This window comes from Candoia aspera, chromosome 1 (assembly GCF_035149785.1).
Source record: "Candoia aspera isolate rCanAsp1 chromosome 1, rCanAsp1.hap2, whole genome shotgun sequence".
In the NCBI taxonomy this organism is placed as follows: domain Eukaryota; kingdom Metazoa; phylum Chordata; class Lepidosauria; order Squamata; family Boidae; genus Candoia; species Candoia aspera.
In genome coordinates, this window is record NC_086153.1 from 131,932,936 (window position 1) to 131,957,777 (window position 24,842).

At 36.1% G+C, this 24,842-nt stretch overlaps 1 protein-coding gene across 1 annotated transcript in view; it reads left to right on the forward strand.

The window, feature by feature from the left end:
• Positions 1-24,842, forward strand: part of CSMD1 (CUB and Sushi multiple domains 1) — a 1,072,463-nt gene that overhangs the window by 832,017 nt on the left and 215,604 nt on the right. The window contains exons 23-24 of the mRNA XM_063298442.1: positions 3,530-3,699; positions 11,476-11,632. Coding sequence (XP_063154512.1) covers positions 3,530-3,699; positions 11,476-11,632 — 327 coding nt within the window. The remainder of the gene's footprint in view (positions 1-3,529; positions 3,700-11,475; positions 11,633-24,842) is intronic.

Sequence of the window (24,842 nt, forward strand, 5' to 3'; positions counted from 1 at the left end):
GATGACAGAACTAGCCGAGATGGCAAAATAAACTTGCTTGATTAGAGAAAGATCAATAGCTACATTTATTAGTGATTGGAAACCCCTTATGGACTTTTTGATGAAAAAAGAGGAAAATGAACTTGTGATTTATGGGTTTGAGGATTAGAAAGGGTAGCTCATGGAAAAAAGGAAATTATGATATAACCTTAGAGAGGATAAAATATAAATGCATTTATAACCTCTGTCAAAAAGATCAGAAGTCACTTCTTTATAATCTTTTTTTTTCTTTTTTCTTTTTTCTATTTCTATTTTTATTTCTTTTTACTTATTCACCATTCTTCCTTATTTTCTATGTATCTTTTATAATATTTGTATTGTTTTTATCTTGTTAAAAATTTCTTCAATAAACCTATATTTAAAGAATATTTTCATGAAGTATTACCATGCTCTTTGGGGCTACAAAATAAATTCCTAGTTTCAGGTTTTTTAATTTGTTGTATTGCTTTTTAATATTTTCAACAAGTTTGCAAATGTTCTTCTATCTTTTGGACCGGAAGCAGCTCTTTTATTCAAAAATAGTGTTTTGTATTTATAAAAGATATATGTGATAATAAAGGTGTTGGGGTTTTTTTTGTAAGCACAAAGAGTATTAATTGATCACAATGCTTAAAGTGAAAAAGTGTAATATGTCAGAATGTATTTCTGATGTTAATTCTACCCTAATGTGATATGTGTATTGCTTTTTTCTGTCATGCTTTTATGGTTAATAAAATTAGGAGAACAAAGTATGAAGTGATAACCTCGTATCTAACCATACATGATAAAATGAAAGAATAACAAAAGAATTCTTGTACATACTATCTCAATCTTTTAATTATCCATATGCCAGATACTTAGCTTTTATCAGTTCTTATTTTAAGGTTTTGTACTTAAAAAAGGACCTTTGGAAGAGATGATGATTTGACTACCAAAAAGTAATTAAAAAAAAATCTTATGGCAGCATAATCAAACTTACTGAGTTAGTCAAACTTAATGAGTCTGAATTTATTACAGATAAATTCAACAGCACCCAACCAACTTTAGACTGGAGACCACCCAGAATATCAGGACTGTGCACTTTATAAGCTCATTCTTCATCCAGTTAAATTTGTGCAATTAGTGCAATTATTGTCACCCATTTTCAGTCCTTCATATGTTTAGAACCGAACTTGTGTAATAAGGAGGTTTCCTTACTAACTCTCTGTAGAATATAGAAACCTGATTTTCTATTTTCCTAAATTTACTCCAAATTAAACCAGTTCTGCAGAAACTGGGATTATTTCTTCAAAGACAAATGTATCCTGTTGTAAACATTGGAATTTATGTCCAGACATAAAATGAATTGAATAAGCATCATCACATCAAAGCAACTGTTGATTTTGCCTGTATGTAGGAACCAAATGCATGTTGTGAAATCAAACTTTAATCTATTTCTCTATGGTGCCCCCATTTTGTAGAATAGTTTCTCCTGGAGGTCTGGATGGTGTTAACTCTTCCATAAAGCTGCCAAGACAGGGTCTTTCTGCAGGGCCTTTGAGAATTAAAGTTAGTTCATTCACTATGTTGACACCAGTATATTTGAAATTATTTTGTATTCATTCATTTTAATTATTGTATTGCTAAATCATTATCATGCTTTATTTTTTTCATTGTATTGTGCTTTATTAGTTTAATGGCTTATTATAAACCACCATGAGTTGCAAGATGTAGCAGCATATAAGCACAATCAATAAATCCAAACCCCACAATTCCAGTGAAGGAAAGCATGTATTTACGGTATTTATTCTGTAGGATACAATGGAAAGAATTTAAAAGCAATTGGGTTCTGCATAGGTTTCACCAAACTGCATGGGTTCTGCATGGGTTCTACCAAACTAAGAATTCATTTTGGAAGTTACCTAGTTATAGGTAATAACTAGCTGGATTAAACAATTTAATCCTATATGGATTATATTGAAATAATGTAAGTGGACTCAAGCTAATAATGCAGAACTTTATTTATTTATTTGTTTGTTTGTTTATCAAATTTTATCGCCCATCACCCATCTCTCTCCGAAAGGCGGGACTCTGGGTGGTTTACAACAAAAACAAAATTTAAAATTCAGTGCTGTTAAATACAATAAATATGAATATAAATAAACAGTAAAAGTATAAAATTATAAAAGTATAAAATGTAATGAAATCCAGATGGCTCAGTTTGCATCTCAACCCATGAGTACAGAGGCCCTTCTAGAGCTCTAGCCATCCCCAAGGAAGACTGTTCCCTTTCCTCCCCCAGGCATGTTGACACAACCAGGTTTTTAGTTTATGTGGAAGTCCAGGAGCGAGGGGGCCTGTCTCACCCTCTGGGGGAAGAGTGTTCCAGAGGGCAGGAGCTATTGAAGAGAAGGATCATTTCCTGGACCCTGCCAGATGGAACTCTTTTAGAGATGGGGTCCATAACATTCCCTCTCTGCATGACTGTGTGGGATGGGTCGATGTGATGGGGATGAGACGGTCCCTCAGGTAATCTGGCCCCATGCCATGTAGGGCTTTAAAGGTGATAACCAACCCCTTGAATTGGACCCGGAAGCAAACTGGGAGCCAGTGCAGCTCGCATAGCAAAGGTGTTACATGTGCCGACCTTGAGGCACCTAAAATTGCCCGCGCGGCTGCATTCTAGACCAGTTGTAGCTTCCAGTTATTCTTCAAGGGTAGCCCTATGTACAGCGCATTACAGTAGTCCAGGAGATGACCAGGGCATGAGTGACTGTTCAAAGGGCCTCTCGATCCAGGAAAGGGCGTAACTGGCGCACAATGCAAAGTTGAGCAAAGGCCCTCCTGGCCACGACTGCCACCTGCTCTTTGAGCAGGAGTCGTGAGTCCAGAAGGACCCCCAAATTACACACTAGGTATGCCTGGGGCAGTGCAACCCCATCCAGAACGAAAGATGACAATTTCCCAGACACTGAGGAGCCATTAATCCACAGCCACTCCATCTTACCAGGGTTTAGCTGGTATCTCTAATTTACTTTTAGGATTTTTCTTGGGAATCTAAACAGCTTTGTTCTACTGTGCCATTAGCCAGTTTTTTGGAAACTTAATAGAAGGAAGTCATCTTTACCTTTTTACTTATTCTTGAATGCTGAAGAACAATTATATGCATTTTCATTAACATTACTTTTGTGTGTACATTTTCCTTAAGGTCATTGCTTTAAACAGTATAGTGAGACAAAATGCAGTTGAAAAAAAAAGGAAGAAAGAAATGACGGGGAAAATCATCCAGATACAAAGATTCAATTAATTTTGATCTAAAAATAGGAACTTATTAATAAGAAAATGGTGTTACGTGTGCCAAGTAGTAAAAAATATTACTGTTCTAAACAAATTACTAGAAAATAACATATATTTCTTTTTATATATAGCAAATATATTTTGTAGTTTTGAAAATAATCACAAGTTTTTAAAGAAAACCTTTTGAAACAGATAATTAATCTTCTTTATTTATAAATATGTCTGTTTTATTTAGCTGAATGTGGAGCAAGTGTATCTGGGAATGAAGGAACATTGCTGTCACCAAATTTCCCATCTAACTATGACAACAACCATGAATGCATCTATAAAATTGAAACTGAACCTGGGAAAGGCATCCACTTAAGAGCCGGAACATTTAAGCTGCATGAAGGTGATACTGTTAAGGTAAATGTTAAAACACACACACACACACACCAATAACAAAAAACACCTAATCCTGTTTCAGTATATTTTCTGAGCTGTAGTGCTTGAAGACAAGTTACTTTGCATTCTTTTCTTCTGCATGTAATGTCAGTTCTGAGATTCAGGGTCAGTCTTGAACGCATGATCTGTGAAATGTCAGTTGAGTATTCTTTGGCTTAAAGAAGGGAAATTCTGGAACATCTACTGTTGTAAATACAAGTTAACTTCAACTTGTTCTATACATGACTTCACATTGCTCTGACCCTTGGTGTGTCCATGTTTGGATCTTACAGCATATATGACAAACTTCCTCCAAAGTATGAGCATCTGATGCTCTTCAGATATACAGTCCCAACACATCAGGAGAGTGCCAAGTTGAGAAAGCTAATGTAAATGGTAATTTAAATAACTGTACAACCTAGCTTCTCTGTCCTTGTCCTACTGACACATGATATTTGCTATTTATCTCTTTGTTTGTTTGTTTGTTTGCAATATTTATAGCTTGCCTCAAACAGCAAAGACTGAGCAGGCACCTTAAAGTCATACTGAAGAGTGCAACATATACATTGTTCAAATCCCAGTATAGAATAAGCAAACATTAAGAGTTAAATGTATTCCCACCTTTCTTCAAGGTATTTCCTTCTCTCATTTTGTGGTGACAGTGAGACTCCTGAGACTTAGTATCCCCAAACCAGCTGGGTAATATCCTATTCTGCACTGACTTCTTTGCTATATTTGAGAAACATAAGCTTATTGACTTTAGTTAATCTGTCATGCAGTATTTTTCGCTTCTTCTCTCGATTAAAAACCCATGCTGTTGGTTGGGACAGCATAAATATAGGGTCAGGACAGGAAGCCTAAATTTAGTGAAGCCTGGAGAGGAATAGCTTTTCAGGAGTGGCTGCAGATCTGCATCTCTGTGAGGGTTCTTTTCATATGTGGGAAAAAGCGCTATGTGTTTGTTGTCACTGTGATCACTGTTATCCAAGGTCATTTTTCTTATTTTCATTCTCATTTGATCCTCCTTCAGTTACTTAGTCTCCTCTCCAATTTATTTGTCCCATCTGCAAACTATTAATTATAGTCAACTTCTATTTTTTGTAACTGTATAAATAATACCTTCTTCCTGTCTTTTGTCCTTATAAGCAGTATCTTCCCCTTGCCCTGTTTTGGTGCTATTGAGAAATGTACATATGTATGTTTTAATATATTAGGCAGTGTTACTGGAGAGATTGAGGAATAGTAAAACTGAGGAAGCGCAGTCAAAAGATTTCAGGGAATATTGCAGAAATATTACCATACTGAAGATATCATGTACTGTAGCTTGAAAATCCTTGCACTGATATCTTTGAAGACTGGCCTTAATTCCCTCATTTCTGTAAGCTCCATTCCCATTAAGGTGGAAAGCAAAAAAAGAAACAGGTAAAGGAGGTCATTTTAATAACTGGGATTATAGAAAATATAATTCAAAAATACTTGCACTGATTTCCATGAATCTGATGGACTTTATCCCCTCCTTTAGGTCTAGCTTTCTTGCAGATTTCATCACATTCTGATGAGAGACACCATATAGGTATTTTATGCTTCTCATACTAGATAATGGTAAGGCAGAGCAAAATTAAAAGCTGAAGATCAGGCTGTCACAGTTTCAGGGGTGATAATACTCCAAGCAAGATGCACATATATCAGCTCCAGCTGGAAATTATTTTATTATAAAAATATGTTCTTTTTCATTATAAAAAAAAGCCACTTTCTAATTTTTAATTAGTGGCTATATCCTGTCCCTACTATTTTTATAGGCTCTCTTGATCTTCTACACTTTATTCTGTTTTACTCATTCATCTATATTCAGACTTCTATTTTACTACTATTCCTATAGCTTTATACATTCTAACTGACTCATTTTTTTTTAATTTTCTATAGCTCTCTCATATTCTGATTTTGTTTTTGTGTAACCTACAATCTTCATATAGCAGAGCTTCAGTTCTATCTGAGCAAAGATCCATACTTGCAGTTGAAATTATGTTGACAGTTTGTTACAGCTTTTACTACTACTCCATATAATAAATATATTAATATTTATTAATAATAAATATTTAGTGGGGTGTAGATTTCTGGAAATATCATTCATTTTAGTATGGAAGATTTTCCTTTCTTGTGTTGGTAGTATGATACTATGTTGGGATTATTCAAGTCAACAAATTGTTCCCTAGATTATTTTTACACTTCTTAGTTTCTTTCTTATATATTCTATTCAACTAATTCTCTGCAAGTGACTAGATTTTGGTCAAAGTGATTAAATCATATCCATGAAATGTGCATTCTCAACTCAAAGAGAGTTTGTTGCATAAGCAAACTTTTTTTTTTCATAATATACTTATTGTGTTTTTATTACAAAGTTATCTATGCGATGGACTTTTTTTTTATCTGTGGGAGGTGTACTAGATCTTTGTGATATTGTTATACAGTATGTAATTGCAGTGCTGTTATCAGAAAACTCTGAAATGGTAAAATGGAACTGATGATGACATTGAAGGTAGAACATGTGGACAGCTATTAGAATCATGTATTCTGAAGAGTGCTGAATCCAGTTAAATACAAGCAGTCAATGCAGTTAGGTGTACCTAATCTTGTGTACTGTTCCTGAATTCATGGACTTGTAAAAGTCAAATGGTAAAACAAATCACTATTTTGTCTAACTGCATTAAATAACCTTACTGGAGTATAATAATAATTATATCTTTGTTCAATATGAGAATTCCAGTAATAATTTGGGAAGTCCATCCAAAAGCTAGGACTAAGAAGAAAAGTAGTCCTTAAATGTGGGTGTGGGTGTGCATCATAGTATGAAAATATTTACTGTCCTGCTTATTCAGGTATATTTCTTCAGTATCTTCAAAGCAGGAATGCTTCTCATAATAATGCCTAATGTGGGCAATGAGCTATTACATTTCTTTGCACTACCACCTGTATTTTGGGCCTTTGCCTGTCTTCTGCTCAAATGTGGGAACTTCATTAAAAGATTCCCAAACAGTATCATTTTTGTGGTCCATTGCCCTGATTAGGTTATAGTCAATAGAAGATACACCTCAGGATCAGAAAAGTATTTCTCAAATTGTCTAGACTGAAGAAATATGACTGATATATCTTTGAGCTGTGTTCATCTTTTAACAACTTAATTTACAAAAAAAATTAAAAATCTGATTTAAATATTTTAAAATCTTATCTAAAAATATTCAACTTACATTTAAAATGTGGTATTTTATATTTATATTTGTAAAAAGAAAAAAAAAATCCTTTTATCTTCCTTACCTTAGAATCATAGATACTGAATCTAGATTTTTTTCTACCCAATTCCCTTTGGAGACTATAGTTATTTTTACGAAAATGAACTTAACTTCAGAGTTATTTTATAAAACTGGAAACAAATTGCACAAAATCATTCCAATTTAATACATGTTAAGAAAAGAGTCATTTGAAAATAATTATTAGATTAAAATAAGAGACTTCATAGAATTTTCAATTATTCCTTCTTCTATTAATCTGTGTGAATTCATGTTCCCAGCCAGGCTTTAAATATTGGTAGTATCTGACACTCAAGGATATTTAAGTGATGTTATTATTTTTGATATGGACTGGTGTACCTTCTGTTCCACAGCACCTGCCATATGCAACAACATCCCCACTGAGATCTGTGTGTCCACACCCCTGCCATTGTTTAAGAGAGCCCTGAGAACCTAGCTCTTTTCTCAGACGTCAGGCCAGGACATCGTATCAGCCCACTTCTGAATTTCAATGGTCATTATTAATTTTTAATGTTTCCCCATGCCCAACTGGCATGGCCACTTCTGTGATGTCTTAAATCGTTATTCTCTTGTTCTAACTGTTTTAAGATGCCTAGAGTCACGTGGGTGGGGGTGAGGGGTAGGGCGGTGGAGAGCATAGAAATAGCTCTAAGAAATAAATTTACTCCTCCTGGACTAACTCAAGACTAGAACTTGTATATGGACTCATTGCTGGGGAGGAGAAGGCTCTGGCCAGGGGTGCTTCAGCTGGTTGCCAGTTGCAGCCCTTACATATGAAGACATGACGTAATTCCTGCTCTTGTTGTCACACAAGTAGGCTACTGCACTGAGCTCTAAATGGAGCTGCCTTTGAAGACCACCCAGAATCTGTAACTGGTACAAAATGTGGCAGCCTGGGTGCAGGAGGTGTTGACCCCCAAAACCATATCACACTGTGCTGGCCACCAATAGGTTTCTAAGTGCAAACTGAAGTATCTACTTTGATCTAGGCACCCTCCTCATTTAGTGACTACCTTGGTTAGTGACCATTCACAAATATGATGGTAATAAATGGTAATAAAAAATCACTTTTCAACCAGTGCATGTGTTTACAATAAAATTGTGTGCACCTGACAATAATGCAGTGAGAGTAACGCTGGTGTAGCTGTACGGGAGAACTTTATCTGAATGAGATCTCGGCAATCAGCAATCTTTGCAGCATCTCTCTCTCTCTCTCTCTCATGTGTTCACTTAGTGACCATTTCACTTAATAACCTAGTTGTTGGAATGGAACTCATGTACTAACTGAGGAGTGGGTGTAATGCCCTTTAAGGTACCTCCAGGACCATGTTCTGTGTTCAGAACTGACCTTCTAGTACATTCACGGTTGGAAACGCTCTTGAGAATCCCGCATATTTTGTGATGGGAGGGAGGGGGGAGAAGGGCAAATCCAGAAGCCAGTGTTTTCTATAATGCTCCAAAATTGTGGAACAAACTCTCTTTAAATATCAGACTTGCAACAGTGTAGCGGCATTGCAGAACGTATTAACATATTAAGAACATATTAACACATTAAGAACATATTAAGAATTAAATTGTTCTAGATGGCCTCTGGTGTCTTCTTGCTGGTATTGGCTGATATCTAATTGTCTGATTTTCTTTTAAACTATTCTGTGTGACAGGTAAAGTTGGGTTGATTATAATTTAATTATATTTTAGGGTTATGGGGTTGATATTGTTTGCCCTTTTTGTGGACCTTTAAATTTTGGGGTGTTTTATTGTTTTAGACTTATCTTGCATGTTTTATTATGTATACGGTTGTCTTCATTCTGTTTATGATTTTAGAGGCATAATAAAATACTCATTGACTTTCACATGGCCTGAATGTTTCTGTGCACTTTTCTTTAAAAAAAAAAAATGCCAGAGTTTTAAAATACACCTTTTAAGAAAGAAAGAGATGTGTTTGTTTTGTAATAAGAAAAGAAAGAAAGAGATGTGTTTGTTTTTTAATAAGAAACATTTTAAAAAGATTATTAAATGCAAATGGTAAATAATTTTTGTTCAGAATAATGAGGAAATGGCACAGAAATGATACATGAATATAAATATGAAAATGAAACAGACTGCACAACGAAACAATCCACAGATATCATCTAAAAGTAGGCCTGGTTCAATGGGACCTAATTCAGGTAAATGTCTTATACTTACTTAGCTGGAAAGAAACTCCTTAAACATAATACGGATAAGTTCTGAGAAGAAGCATCATGGTATATTTCATCTATTCCTAGTATTACTTCAATAGTGCATGATTTTTTTTATATACTCAGCTGTATAAAAATACATTAACACTGTTTCTGTTTCTGTGCTACTTTTTATGAAGAATGACTTCAAAAATAGTTCATTAATATATGCATTATTCTCTCTCCCTGTTTCTGTGTTTGTGTATGTGGACCTTGGCAATGATAGGATTTAGAACTAGACTCTTCCATCCAAAGGAAGGGACAAAATTGAATTTAAGATCTGGCTGATAATAAAGATGTCAAAACTGTACACACATCTCTTCTACTCATCTGTAGTATCTTCCTATCCTGTTGATAGAATAATCTACCTTCAATCTCTCGTCAAATAGAGAGCAAAATGGAACTATAGATAGATTAATTATATTATCCAGTAAAGTACTTTTCTATTATTGAATAAGATTCAGTTATATTATCCAGTAAAGTACTTTTCTATTATTGAATAAGATTCAGTTATATTATCCAGTAAAGTACTTTTCTATTATTTATTTATTTATTTGTTCTTCAAATTTTGCCACCATCCATCTCCCCTTATTATTGAATAAGATTACTACTGATAGTATTTCAATAATTTTAACTTCTATACATTATGCATGTATATTGAGTATTAAATGTTATACTGTATACTAAATGTACTTTAGTAAACATCAAAATATCTTCCCCTTATCTTTAAAAGAAGGGTGCACAACTTTTTAAGGCTGTGGCTACATTCAGCCTTTGAATGGCATGCTGGAGGCTGCATTCCAAAAAATATTGGCATGTATCCCCTGTAAATGTAATGTAACTAATATAATTACTCTGCAGTTCTGTATTTGATTTTTTTTTTCCTTTCCATCGTATTAAAAGATTAGAATATAATATCAACTTCAGCAGAAATCTGCAGGCTACCTCCAGGATTTTGTGGGCCCTATGCAGCCCTGGGGCTTTAGGATACAGATCTCTGCAGTTAGAACCTTCACTTGGAAATTGCATTGATGGTCTAACATAGACTTTTTTGTTGTTGCAATAATCACAACTTGTTAAATACCATGAAAAGGACATCAGATAACTATTCTGTTCTTTGGTTTACTATCAGAGCTATTGATAGTGATCATAAGTTAACAAGCTAAAAGGCCCTTTTTATTTTTAATCCATTCAATCGTATCTGATTCTCAGAGACTGCCTGGACAAGTCCCTATAGTTTTCTTGGCAAGGTTTTTCAGAAGTGGTTTGCCATTGCCAGTTTCTGAGGGCTGAGGGTGAGTGGCCCAGGGTCACCCAGCTGGCTTTGTGCCTAAGGTGGGACTAAAACTCCTGGTCTTCTGGTTTCTAGCCTGGGGCCTTGACCCCTATACTAAACTGGCTCTTATATTGCATTAAATATAATGAAACTGTAAAAAACCAAATGCCTAATACAGAAATCTGATTAAAGCTCAGTGATTTCCATGAGGCTCACTGCAAGGTTTATGTTCTTGCAACTGAAATGAAGAAATGTTTCAAAATGTTTAGTTGGGGCAAAGAGAAGTTGGCCATCTGAAGTAATGCTTTTGGAAATGTGCACATCACTGAAACATTCAGGTCAGTGTGGTTCTTAGTTTCTGAGTCTGGTTTTTCTTTTTCCCTAAGAACTGTCCAAAAGTTCAAGTCTTCATACACTCTATGTGACCTTAGCTATTATAAAAGCATGTCAAAAATCAATAATATTAAAAATGCATTCAAGTTTCTCAGTCCAATATTATGAACTAAAAATAAACTTGGTGCTTTTTGCTAGGGTTGCTGCTTCAGTCCTGCTTTTCAATTCATTTAGGAGTGATCAGACTGGTGTATGTTATTTTTGCCCCTCATCACTGTGTTTAGAAGAAGCAGCTTGACAGAAATGCCACGGATTTTCAAACTTTTGAAATGTTTTCAAAACTCCAAAGTGGATTCTGAAGACAGAAGGAGATGGAGGTGATAAATGTCAAGGAACTGAGTCATAAATACAAACTTGTTTTTTTTTTTTTAAATGGCTGAATGGGAAGTAGTGTGTTATCACGTAAATGAGCTGCATAGCCAGTAAAGAGGATTGTTCTTTCCTATGTTTTGTTTGAAAGTTTTAATGATTTGTAGTTAATTGTACATAAGCATCTCTGTTAGATTGTAGTAGCTTTGAAGTAAGTTTTTTAATGTGTTAAACCTTATTTCATTTTATTTTATAGGTATATGATGGAAAAGACAGCTCATCACGTCTGTTGGGAACTTTTACAAAAATGGAATTGATAGAACTCATTCTCAATAGCACTTCTAACCATTTATGGATAGAATTTAATAGTAATGGATCAGATACAGACCAAGGTTTTCACCTCACATACACAAGTAAGTGGCAATAATTTCAGAGGGGAAGGGGGAGAAATAGAGATAACAGAAAAGCAACTGAGCTATGAACGATACTTAACACAAAATCTTAAGGATTACTGTTAATACCTACTGTGTTTATGAGATTGCTTCTTAATTCCTTTCAGTACTGGAAAAGACAGAATCTTAAAGATAATGCTTAAAAGAAGTTTTCAATTTCAGTACATTATTCTGGGAACATAGCAGTCAATGTAAATAAAAAAGGTAGTGTCTACCTTTGTTAAACAGAGTAGATATCTGTAGATTTGTAATGTATGGGTAGGTTTTATATGACTGAATATATAGGTAATGTTATATAGTTAAGCTAAAATAAATATTTGTACTTTGGCAGTGTTGTCAGTGGGATTCATTGGTCTCTAGCTTCAACAATCAGATGCAAGAAAGCATCAATATTGAAATAGATGTTAGATTTTCTTCTACCATCAGGTGAAAAGTTTTGAGAAAATTTGTTCAAAGTGCCAAACTTGTCACTTTTATTTTTTAAAGAGGCTTATCATTTTCATTTCCAAAATAATTTTTTATTCTGTCTTCTTCCAAACAGTTCAGCATAGTGTAGATGATGTAACTGGAAACTTAGAAAATGGATTAGCTGTCTTAGAACGCTTTGGGTCTAAATGGAATGTCTCCTCCTTTTCCTCCTCAGCTTTTAAACCTTACAAATAATACAGTATCAAGTGGCACAGTGACAATGCAGACACATGCAGACACACACACACTACGTCATCACCATAATTATTTACAACTGCAACTGTTATCCTAAACTGGCTGTTAGCCAGAAGTTGCTCTTTGAGTGAATGTTTGAAGATTATCCCTTGGTTCTGTTGTTTTGAATCTAGATTTCTCTAATTTTAAGGCAAGGCTAAATATATGCAATGTGTTTTTTAGATTTTTTTTTTAAAATAGCGGTTGCAACAGCTCAGACATGTAATTAAGATTGCACGATATTGGCATTAACACTTTTCACTATACTGTTCTCACAGAAAAAAGTTATCTCTTCCTCCAAAGCAGTTATTTGTTCTAATAAGGTTAGAGTTAGGGTTTTTTTCCCCCCTGTCATGTGAGACATAATTTGGAGCATATATATATTTATTTTATTTATTACTCAAATTTAGCCACTGCCCATCTCCCCCAAAAGAGGGACTTTTATTTATATATATACATATGGAGAAAATAGTGCATTCCCAAAGCAGATCTGTTTTTTGGTTTGTTTTTAGTTTTTCTCTTAAAGTTCCAAAAACCAGAAATCTTGGTTTTGTTAGTCATACAGATTGTTTAACCATGGAAACTAAAATTTGTTGACAATAATTTAACTAATAATTTGTTCTCTATTTTTACTCATTAAGTCTTTCATAGAAATAATATTAGACACACAAAAAGAAAAAAAAATATTATAATTGCAGGATACATTATTGTAATAAATTCATTTTTGTTCCTATATCATTGTGTTTGGCAGGCTAGAAGTCCTTCTTTCAGAGTCCTTTCTCTTTTTTCAAAGCTTTCCAAATAGCATCATCTCTACTAAAAAGTTTAGTTATTTTGAGTATAGATTAGAATTTTCAATACTTTCCATAATAGCATGATGTGTACTAGAAAGCTTGATTCTTGTTGTTGTTTTTTCGTTCAGTCGCTTCTGACTCTTCGTGACTTCATGGACCGTGATTCTTATACTCTATAAAATGCTATTTTAAAAAAAATCATATATTTTCAGTTACGAAAAAGAAATGGTTATTGTAAGAGTCATATTAGCCTATTGAGGCAAAAGGATTCCCGCTGTCAGCCTGAGTCTCTGCAGCATGCTAACCTGCTAGCTCATCTATGCTGGTGGCCCTGCCAACTGACCTCTGATCTACAGTCTATGCCAGACTCTTTCTCTTTGAGACTTTGGTATCCTGGGGCCCTGGGATGTGCAGACTGGACCCCTTACCAATGCACTGGAGCCTTACTCTGATACCATAGCAACCTGTGTCCAGCTGCCCAACCTGTCTTAAAACCCAGCTGCACCCCCATTACAAGCATTGCTGAAGAACTGTTTTAACCCCCCACAAATTTCAACAGCTGCAAAAGAAACTGATGTAACTAGTCTTTTCTTTGCAGATAAGGTATGTCAGCTAAATGTTTAACATTTTAGTTCATTTTTATCTATCAAGATGAACATTCACAAACATGTTCTATAAACAGAATGGAGTAATTTTAGATTTTAGAGAAACATACGGAAGTGAAACCAATGTAATGACCTATTAAGACCAACAATTTCAGTGAGTTGCTATTTTAAGCTATTCACTGTGGTGTTGCCTGATATCCTGCTGCATTCTACTGCATGGTAGTATTGGCCTGATGTTGGACTTTCTACGTGCACCAGATTTCAGTTTTCTAGCTATTGTTGCAATAGCTTAAATAGTTCACAATATATGTCATGCGTCTCCATTTACGACAGTGATAAGCAAATGTGGTTTTTTTTCTCTCTCTCTCTTTTTAACAGTTACATTGTGTTCGTTTAAAAAATTTCAATTTTTTCCATAGTGTGGAAGTGCTACATCATTTTGGAGTGCTGATTGTTTTCCCTTAATACTTATGATGCCTAAGAAAGTTTACTTCTTAGTTTACACTTAAATATCAACTTAGTTTACACCTAAATATTAACACTGAAATTTAAAAAATGCAAAAAATACCACAATGAAAACATGAAAAATATGGTGTCACCATATTTATGGGAGTTTGCCTCATTCTGCCTTAAATTCTCTATTTTTTCATCCTTAAAAAATGGAGAGAAAAAGATATACAAAATTATTGTGCATATTCCATTGCATCCACTGTCATTAAAACACATCCACACTTAAAGGGTTCTGTATCAGTTCAAAAAGACACTTACTGGGACTAAGAAACTGGAACTAATAATCAAGAAATAGCACTTTTTTTTTTAATTTCCCCAGACTAAGAAATAAAAAAAGTGCTATTTCTTGATTATTAGTTCCAGGTTTGAAGTAAAGTCAATGTTACTTCTGCAGCTGCAGGGTTCTTGGCATGTATGTGTGTTTTAAAACTTTCCTGACTATTTTTCCCCAATTAAAACTTTCCTTGCCGTGACGCCTGTAGTCACTGTGGAGAGTAAATGATCTGTCCTCGGGCATCCCTACAGTTGGGCATAGCTTTAAACTTTTCAGACCTATTGGAAAGCTTTGTCACTGCAGCATTAGGTGCCAATATTCTCTGTTGTCTGGCTGGTTACCTTTAAATTTAAAAATGACATTGAAAATCAAATAAGAATGACCTAATATACCAGCTTGCAGTAAATAAGAAATGAGGCACAGAGAATTTGAGAAATAAGTTAATCTGAAACAATGATACATAAAAAGTTATACTGCAAGTGGATAAACTATCTGACCATACACTAGAAAGCAGAAAATAAAGCAATAGAATATGATTTAAATATTCAATTGTTTTGAATTAATACATGATTCAGTGCATTCCTCTTGTCATTTATTATTCAAGATCTTCAGATCTGAAACTTTGCTCCTATATTTTCCCTACGGACTACCTTTTAAATATTTGTCATCTGTCAGATAGTTTAAATCTATTATTTTAACTTCTGCTTGAAATTAAATGCTTCACTGTATCATATTTTTTATTGCCTCCCCTTTATTGCAGGATTAGCAGGGTGGCTAGAGATGAACAGAATGTTTCTAAAATGATCTGCTATACTTTACAACTGAAACAGGATAGTGTCTCTTATTTTTGTGAAACACTATAATATATAGGCTTTGCTTAAATGTGGAATGGAAGGGTACTTGTTAGAGTATCTAGAACATCCAACATCTTCTAGAAAAATACATTGAGGGCCACATTGCAACAACCACTTAACAGCACAAAATATTAGGAAGAGTGCCATGTCATTAGTTCTGATTAGTTAGCATATACTACCCTTGTATCACTAGATTCACTTTTTGACAAGCAATGATGACTGTGCACCTAACAACTGTCCTCTTGCAAAGAGTAGGATAATTTTTTGTTTTGTTTTTTCATGGGTCATATCCAAACAACAAAATACAGGTGTCAGTAGATTGATGGTAACCTTGCAATCTTTAAGGGAAGCTTTGACATTCTACCACTGTCAAAAGTCAATCTAAGTAGTAACATGAGATAGGCCTTCTGTAAGTACAGCACCTAGGTTATGATACTTTCTGCCCCAGAGATCCACTTCAGTCATATTCTGTCAGATTTTCAGTGCTGCATGAGAATCTTTGTATTCTGATATGGCTGGAGTGTGTTTAGTCTGCCTTTTCCTTTGTTTTTTGTTCTCTATAGTTTTGGGGATTGCTTTTTTGGCTGGTCATATATCCTTGCTCACACATCTATGTAAATATACATGTATATATAAGCCTGACTGACTTGGAAATAAAAGGATCTTGGGCCAAGACATTGTACACTATGAAAAAAGTATAAACATAAATGGTAGAGCTTATATCTTACCATTTGTTTTAATAGAACGAAAGGACTAATTAGACCACTGCCCATAACTGTGTAGCAACAGTTGTGCATTGATAATGGGAGGTTTGTCAAATAAGAACAAAGACGGTGTTAGGATCATGTTGGAATAATATCTGGACATCTACTAAGTTTCAAAATTAAGATCATATGATCATATAAGGGGCAGAAGAGAAGGTATTACAGTGATAAGGAAAAAGGAAAGTTTAAGTTAGTATTTCATATAAGAGGACAAACAGCTTCAGTTACCATGGGAATGGAAGTAGCCATGTGAATTAATGACCAGAGCCTCATAGATTGAAAAACAAAACAAAACACTGGATTGTAAAGCATAAGATGGCGCCTCAGAAACCTCAGACTCCTGAAGAAGACAGAATATAGTTTCAAAAAATAGAATTTCAGTATTAGGATTTTAACTAGTAATGTTTATTTGGTCAATGACCAGCAAAATTTAAAAAATATATAATACTAAAGTAAAATCAAATGGATGAGATAAAAGACCAACAAAACAAAGAATCTCTATAATAAAAGTGTAACATAAGCTGCTGTAGTGATATGTTAATTAACTCTGCAAGTATAAGTCTAAAATATTACAATCTATCAAGTAAAAATGCATGTCACCCAAAACAAGGTAACCAACAAATAAACCTGAAGTGAATAATAAAACAAAAGTGGTTATTCCTGTGACCAGTTATGCCTTATATTTATTGTGGCAACATAGAATTTGGCTACTAAAAAGTAATGAAGGTTTTTGAATCTTCTTGAAGAAGATATTGAAATTGTCTGGCCTTCCTGGGAATTTACATATTAGGGTCAGAATGTAAGAAGACCTAACATTCTTGCAGAATTTACAGTGTAATAATATATGAGAAATGGATTAGATCTTGTCCTCACATGGGCAGGTGTGCTTGGTTAATAGAATTTTGGAGTATCTCCCTTGCAGCAATGTGGATAGTAAGATACTATGCCTGTTTTTGAAAAATGCTGTTCTCAGCCTTGGGAAAGTTAGATTTTGTAAGAATGTTACTGGTTCCTAAGTGCCCTTGTTTATTCAACTTCTGCCATGTTGAGGCAACCTATTAAGTTCATCCTGGAACTCCATAATCTTTACTCTTTGGGTGAACAGATGTTTGTCTTGATTGTACCCTAAAGGAATTAGGAATAGTGTGAAATGCCTGTGTAATGCCAGCTTCTGCTCCACAGCCTGTTTCCAGGGAGAAGGAAAATTATCCAATAAAATTAGAACAGTCAGGCCAGCTAAAAAAAAATTGGATTTTCAGCCAGTAATTTATCACCTTCCTCCAGGAGGATGATAATCCTCCAGGAGGATGATTACCTGGATTGTGGGCATTCATGTGCCACCCCTTAACTGGGCATTTGCTGTTCCATTCAATTCAGTGAGGATTGATCTCAAGAATTTTGTTTGTACTGATTTGGGATTAGGATTAAATGAGATGCAGATAGGAAATTTGTAAGTAATGGATGGATTGAGCCAACATGGATCAGTCTATCTAGGGGTTAATTTAAACAAATTGGACAATATTCTTCCTGAGAGGATAAATTTTGTATACATACATAGTCATGCTATTTCTTTCTGAGGTAATCATATTATACCAAATGCAGAAAAAGAGTTAAAAAATAATAAGTCAAAGAACTTAAAGGCATGAGATAAGAATTCATTGTTTCTATATGACCAGACAATGCACTTTTTAAAAACTGCTCACTCACTTTTGTATTCAGTCCACATTCATTCAGTACCAATTTATTCCTGACCTTTTCTTCCTATTTCACCACATGCCTTTTAAAGTACCCTCTTCCCACTGCATCCAACTTCCTTTTATGTTTCTCCTCACTACTCAACTCTCATTTCTATGTAACAAATTGGGAGAAACACATTCTTATGTATAGCCATTTTCACTTCTTTTAACACAACTGCCCACAGTACTCATTGTTTCTACTGATATTTGTGTATCTTAAAAAGTCTCCATCCATTTTCCCATCTTAGGTAAACATATTAATCTACTTTCTCTATTTTTAAAATTTAGATATAACTTGCAATTATTCAGTCAAATTTGCCTGTCAAACACAACTGTTTTCATCTTAGGTACATTCATTTTAAGATCCATACTCCTTGTACATCATACAGTACATCTAATATTTGTTTTCAGTCATTTGGGTTTTCAGTCAACATTATGACATCATCTGCATACAAAAGTACACATAGATTCTGGTTCCCAATCAACACACCTGTACTATCACTTCAAGCATTCCTTACATATTTACCCATAAATGTATTGCACAACCAAGGGAACATCACACAGCCTTGTCTTCCTCCCTGTTCATTGTTGAATCATCCACCATGTCCTAACAGCCAGGAACCACGCTGAGACAAGGAATACGTCTCTAGTGTTTTATTACTGCTACACAGACAGAAAATCCTAACAAACTGAAGAAGTGTGGGAAAAACCCAGACAAATAAACCCCAAAGTTAAGGTGGGTCTGATCTGTGTCTCTTTGAATGGCTGCTTAACTCCTCAGTACTACACATGCATTTCCCCCCCTGGATAGAGGCCCCCTCCTGCTCACCATCAGTACTCATGACATCACCCTCCCCTCCAGATTCACATTCCATTTCAGCCCCCTCCCTTCCCAAGGTCTCATGAGAGTCTATCTCCCCCTCCAAGCTCCCATGGGAACTGGGCAATGATGGAAATTCTTCAAAGGAAAACTCCTCCAAGGACGAATCAGTGCAGCTCTCCAGGTCTGATAATGCTTCTGGCCCAGGTGGCTGCTGCTGGAAAATAGCTAGATAATTATAAGATTCTTCCCCCCTCCCCCTTGGGAAATGCAAGCCCGAGGTGGAGGGCTGCGGCTCCCCCTCCTCCTCTTGCTCTGGCCTCAGAGCCTCAGGCGGGGGTGGAGGTTGCCAACTTATGAACTCCTCTGCTTGGGATTCCTCTGCTTGCTCAGTCAAGTGAGGAATCTCTGGTAGAGTGCGAGGCATGGGTTTGTGAGGGAAAAGCTGATGGAATCGATGAACCAGCATTGGTGCATGCACATCTCTGGCATTCTCCCATGTGTGCTCTTCCTCAGGGTACCCTTCCCCTCCTCCTAGAGTCCAGAATTTCCTCAACTTCATATTCCTCCTCCCCCTCCACAATTACTGGAGGGGGGGGCATTTGCGATCGCAAGGTACTTGGGGGAGGGTCCTTGGCTAGCAAGGCTCTGTGAAAGACTGGATGGATTTTCATGGATGCTGGCAGCTTTAAACGATAAGCCACTGGATTTATCTGCTGTACTACAGTGAAAGGGCCCAATGGGGGACTCTGGGCGGTTTACAATAAAATAAGACTAAAAACATAGCCGTCTAAATTGCCATTAAGACATAAATAAAATAAATGGAAAATCCAAGTGGAGATGGAATACAATCACTAAGAGGTGCTATGGCGCTAGCCATCCCCAGGTGCTCTCCTCCTCCCAAACAAGGCAGCAGAACCAGGTCTTCAGTTTCTTCCGGAAGTCCGAGAGCGAGGAAACCCGTCTCAACTCCAGGAGCAAGATATTCCAAAGGGCGGGCACCACTGCAGAGAAGGCTCGCCTCCTGGATCCCACTAGATGAATTTCCTTTACTGATGGGGTCCATAGCATGCCCTCCCTGCCTGACCGGCTGGGGCAGGTCAATGTAATGGGGATGAGACGGTCCCTCAGATACCCTGGTCCCATGCCATGTAGGGCTTTAAAGGTGATAACCAACACCTTGAATTGGACCCGGAAGCAAACTGGTACCCAATGCAGCTCGTGTTAACAGTGGTGTCACATGGGCTGATTTTACAGCACCGGCAACTGTCCATGCAGCTGCATTCTGGACCAGCTGAAGCTTCTGAATACTCTTCAAGGGTAGCCCCATGTAGAGCGCATTGCAATAGTCTATATGGGAGATGACAAGGGCATGAGTGACTGTTCAGAGGGCATCTTGGTCCAGGAATGGGCATAGCTGGTGCACCACCTGAAGATGTGCAAAGGCCCTCCTGGCCATGACTGCTGGCTGCTCTCCAAGCAGGAGTCGCAAGTCCAGGAGGACCCCCAGGTTCCGCACTGGTTCCGAATGGGGCAGTGCCACCCCATCCAGAACCAAAGATGACAACGTCCTGGAACCCGAGGGGCCATCAATCCACAGCCACACTGTCTCTCTGAATCTCTGTTTCTTATTTGAAAAGCTAACTCTGCTTCTTTGAGATGCAGAACTTTTGGACCCAAAGCTCAGTCAGTGTAATTTTATGCAGTGTTTCTCTATGCAAACATCATCATAAGTGCTACTATCATATTCTTAAGATAGAATTTCAGTATGCATATATGTTTTATTAGTTATCTGCTTTCGGGGGTGGGGGGTGGAAAGGGATAGAGTTTGAGTCTTCTCCTGATGTTACATATCCCAGGCAAAGCTGTGGTATTTGCATAGCAAATAATAACAAAAACAAAAACAAAATTAATGGTGAAACTAGATTTTCCAGCCTCAGGATTCTAGAAGAATTCACAGCTGAAAAGCAAAAATCAGATTGGATTTTTTGGGATTCTGATTAAATTAAAAATGAATAGCCGAGTTGAAAAAAAGATGAAACAATAGAACCATTGCAGAGGAAATACTGCTGGTTTCAATTTTATGACCTTTTCCCCTCTTTTTCCTCATTCCCACTTCTTTGTAATGAACATTTTATATCTTTTAGTTCTTCGCTTTCAAGGACTTCATAGTTGGCTTCACTTCTCAGTCATGGCAGATAAACATGTTTTCAATCTATGTGGAGATGAACTAATTATACCTGCCATCTCCCTGTGCATGTAGCTTTGCTACCAGTAAGGTAAAAGGCAATGCAGAGAATTCAGATCCAGGCCATTTGCTGCAACATAACTATATTTATTATAACAAAAAAGTTGTGGTCACCTTTTAAAACAAAGTGGCAATCTCCTCACCCCTTCTCCCCATGTTACTCTTAATGATGTTGGACAAAAAAGATCTATTTTTAACTAGCTTTTTTTAAACACAGATTTTATTATTGGATGTTTTGAATTCCTTTTTAGATCATTACCCTGACCCCCACCATAAGTTGGCTTTGTTAGAATGAAACAAGCTTGATAACACCTTTGTCCTAATGAACACTTTAGAAAGCGGTGAGAGACTAGGGATTTATTTGACTAAGAACTTCACTGGAATAATTTGTGGCTGCATTATTAAGAGGTCAAGGATTTTAAAAAAGTGGGGGTTCTGGTAATACAAGAAATAGTTAATATGGAGAGAATCAGGTACCATACCTGGACTTTTCAAAGGGCCAAAAAGGCAAGAAATAGTTGAAGGATGTCTGCCTCTTCCTCCTCCTCCTCCTCCTCCTCCTCCTCCTCCTCCTCCTCCTCCTCCACCACCACCACCACCACCACCACCACCACCACCACATTTACCTTTTTCTCCTGTAATAATTCTAAGAAATAAGGTGCTCCTAAAGCAGGTGCCAAAGATTTAATTGACACAATTTGTTCTTACCACAGACATTCCTGGAAGATGCTATATTTCCTATCCAGAGAAGCAGAAGGTACTAATACTAGTGACTAAGACATAAGTGGAAAACAGCCAAGGGTACAAATCAGCATTTAGGTTTTTTTGAATGCTAGGATGAGATCTGAATATAAAGAGAACTGACAGCACATTCATAGCATTGTGAGTTATCTTTAAATTATGCATATTAATCTCAGTTTCAGCAGCATCTGCAGCAAACTGCAGATGATACCTAAATGATTACACACATGCAATACAAATCATGCAATTGTACTTGTGACCCAACATTCGACAGAAGTACATACATTGCAGCATTTGTGTGATGATGTCAAGCGTATGTTATCATTTGTCTCATGTCCCCCCCCCCCAACTGCACAAAGATGCCCTCCCTCACCTGCAACTCCTACATTTTCCTGGAAGTTCCAAAGTGAGAAGACAGAATGCAGAAGATTTAGCCAACAATGACTGCAATACTATTAGTTAAGGTGTTCGACATGTGGGAATTTAAAGTACATTCCTCTGCACATATACCTCTGAATGAGGTTACTGTCTAAATATCTTGTTAAGAATCATCTCTTTTTTGAAAAGTAAATGCATCATTTTTATTATTATTCTTTTTCTGTGGCAGAGTGAAATTGCAAAGGCATGCAAGTCTGTGAGTGCAGTTTTAGCCCTGTGAGCAATCGATTTGCATTAAATCTTTTAAACATAGCTGTGTTAAGTGATCATATTTTTCTCTGAACAGATTTGACATGCTGTTAAATATAATACTGGTCTGCAGTATATCGTTGTCTATATACTGGAATATGTTCAGCATTTATCACAGTAAACCATGTGTGATCATGCTAGTAATATTCCTATATGACCTTCCTTCTAATTTATCAGTGGGTTTCTATGGGTTTGAATTATGTTCCTATCAAAGAATCTACATCAGTAAGCAGATTCATCTTGTGTTCGTGTCTGTGTGATTGACATCTTTTGCTGAGATTCACTAGCAAGTTTGGATTGTAGTAATTTAATTCACAGATCACATATTCAGAAATACTCATTTAGTTGCAGAAGTTCTATTTGGCTACAGTCCAGATAAGAACATAGAATGATCCTTGCATACTGCAGTGCTTTTAACTATTTTAAAAGAGTAACTCTGCTGTGCTGCACTTAAACTTCTTTGAATCATTTTCTCTTTTCTACCACCACTGGGTTTTAGAAACTTCTGATGTGCTGCAGAAAAGATAATATTGTTACTAAATAAAAGTTTAGAACTGCCTGAATACATGCAAACTCATGTATGGGTAAATTTACCCATAAATGGAAACCCAGCAAAATCACTTGTTAAATATTTAACCTTGCAACAAATCCTAATTGAGGTATGAATGATGCTTCACCATTATTATAGGATCTGTGAGATAATATATTAAAGATTTTAAAATGTTGCTTCATAGGCTTTTTGGTTTTGCAAAAACCTTCATTGGACAAAGTGAATAAATACAGCAAAAACATACATATCATGGCTGCGTGCTTCAAAAATGATAAGAAAGAAATGTTTCTAACCTTTCACAGGATAGCACTTCCTATTCATTAAAACAGCTTATCTTTTCTTCAAACTTCTGCACAAGCCTGAAAAAAAAAACCCACTGTTTTAAGAGGTTTCTTTTTAAAATAGATACGGTTGCTTTAATAGGTAATCGTGGTCCTAGTCAATTAATTGCTCTTTTTGGCTTGGTATCTGGTCTATCCCTTTTCTCATTTCCTCATAAAAGAAAGAAGATGGCAGGAATTGAAAACCAGTACCAGTTTCTTATGGCAGATTTCTCCTTCTAAAATAAAACCTGTCTCCAGGTTTGGCACGTGGGACCTAAATAATCCTATCAGCTTTGAGCCCTCCCAGAAAATCCTTAAAATTGCAGAATTGCATCCAGAAGTTGCATGAGGAAAAGGCAGCTCAATTAGCTAATTTTTCTTTTTCCATTCTCCCACCTACAGCCCATGAAAACTCATTTGGGATGATAAAGGCATTTGTGGCTAGGTCACATGGGCTTCAGGTGGAAGAGCAGAATAATCTGAAGTCACAGAAAACAATTTTGTGCCAGTGGAACTACTGCTGATATATAATCCCCTTCCCCCCTTGAGTTTAGGTAATTCTCTCCTTTGATTACAGCACTATACAAAAGAGCACCTCACAAGCTCTCTGAGACAGACCCCATGGATCCCTTTCACATTATCCAAAGATGTTGCTTTTTCATAACACACACACACACACCGGAAGACTTCTCTTCTTGCTATTCTTTCTATAATAGATTTATTTCAGAAAGCATTGGTCACCCTAAATATCTTGATAGGAGGTGAGATCTTTAGTATTTGTTGCTCCTTGCTGTCACCCATGGATTAGAAGAAAATGCCATTGAACAAAAATAACATTGGAGGGGCCTCACAACTATAGAACAATGAAATCCAAATAGGGAATTACATTTATATGAGAGGAAAAGGTTTCTTGGATAGGATTGGATGACACGTCACCAGTCTTGTCTCCTCACATGCTGAGAGGATAAAAAAAACTTCTATTTTTCTTCCTTCTTATCAGATACCTGCCCTATCACCAGCACGCTCGTGTGTGTGTGTGTGTACACACATACCCCCACACACACATTATAGACCCTGTCAGATTTGATATGCATGTGCAGCCTTTAGAAGTAGCGTTCATACATATATGAGTTTCAGTTCTTGATGAAAAATGATAGAAAGTAGTAATATTTACATATGTTTTGTTTTGTTTTATTTTATTTATTGCTATACATCTCTCTTGTCACTCTGTAGTCTGCCTGGCTATCCATGATTCCTTATCTAAAAAGTCCCCATGAGATGAGTTCCCTCATTATGTCTTTTCTTAGAATTTAATTGAAGTGTGGGAAGCCAGGAAAACTACAGATCACTGGACTGTAGAATGATACACCTATCCTTCATTTTGTTTCATCTAAGGTAGGTATCAGAATCTTATAACCAGGCATGAGTTTTGACATTTTCTTCTCTTTAGATAATAGTTTGAAACCAAATTTTAATCATCAAGTTGAAGAGAAGCACAAACTCCAAATCAATATTTTCATTTTAAGATTTTTTTTGTTACTTAGGTGTGCCCCTATTAGAGAA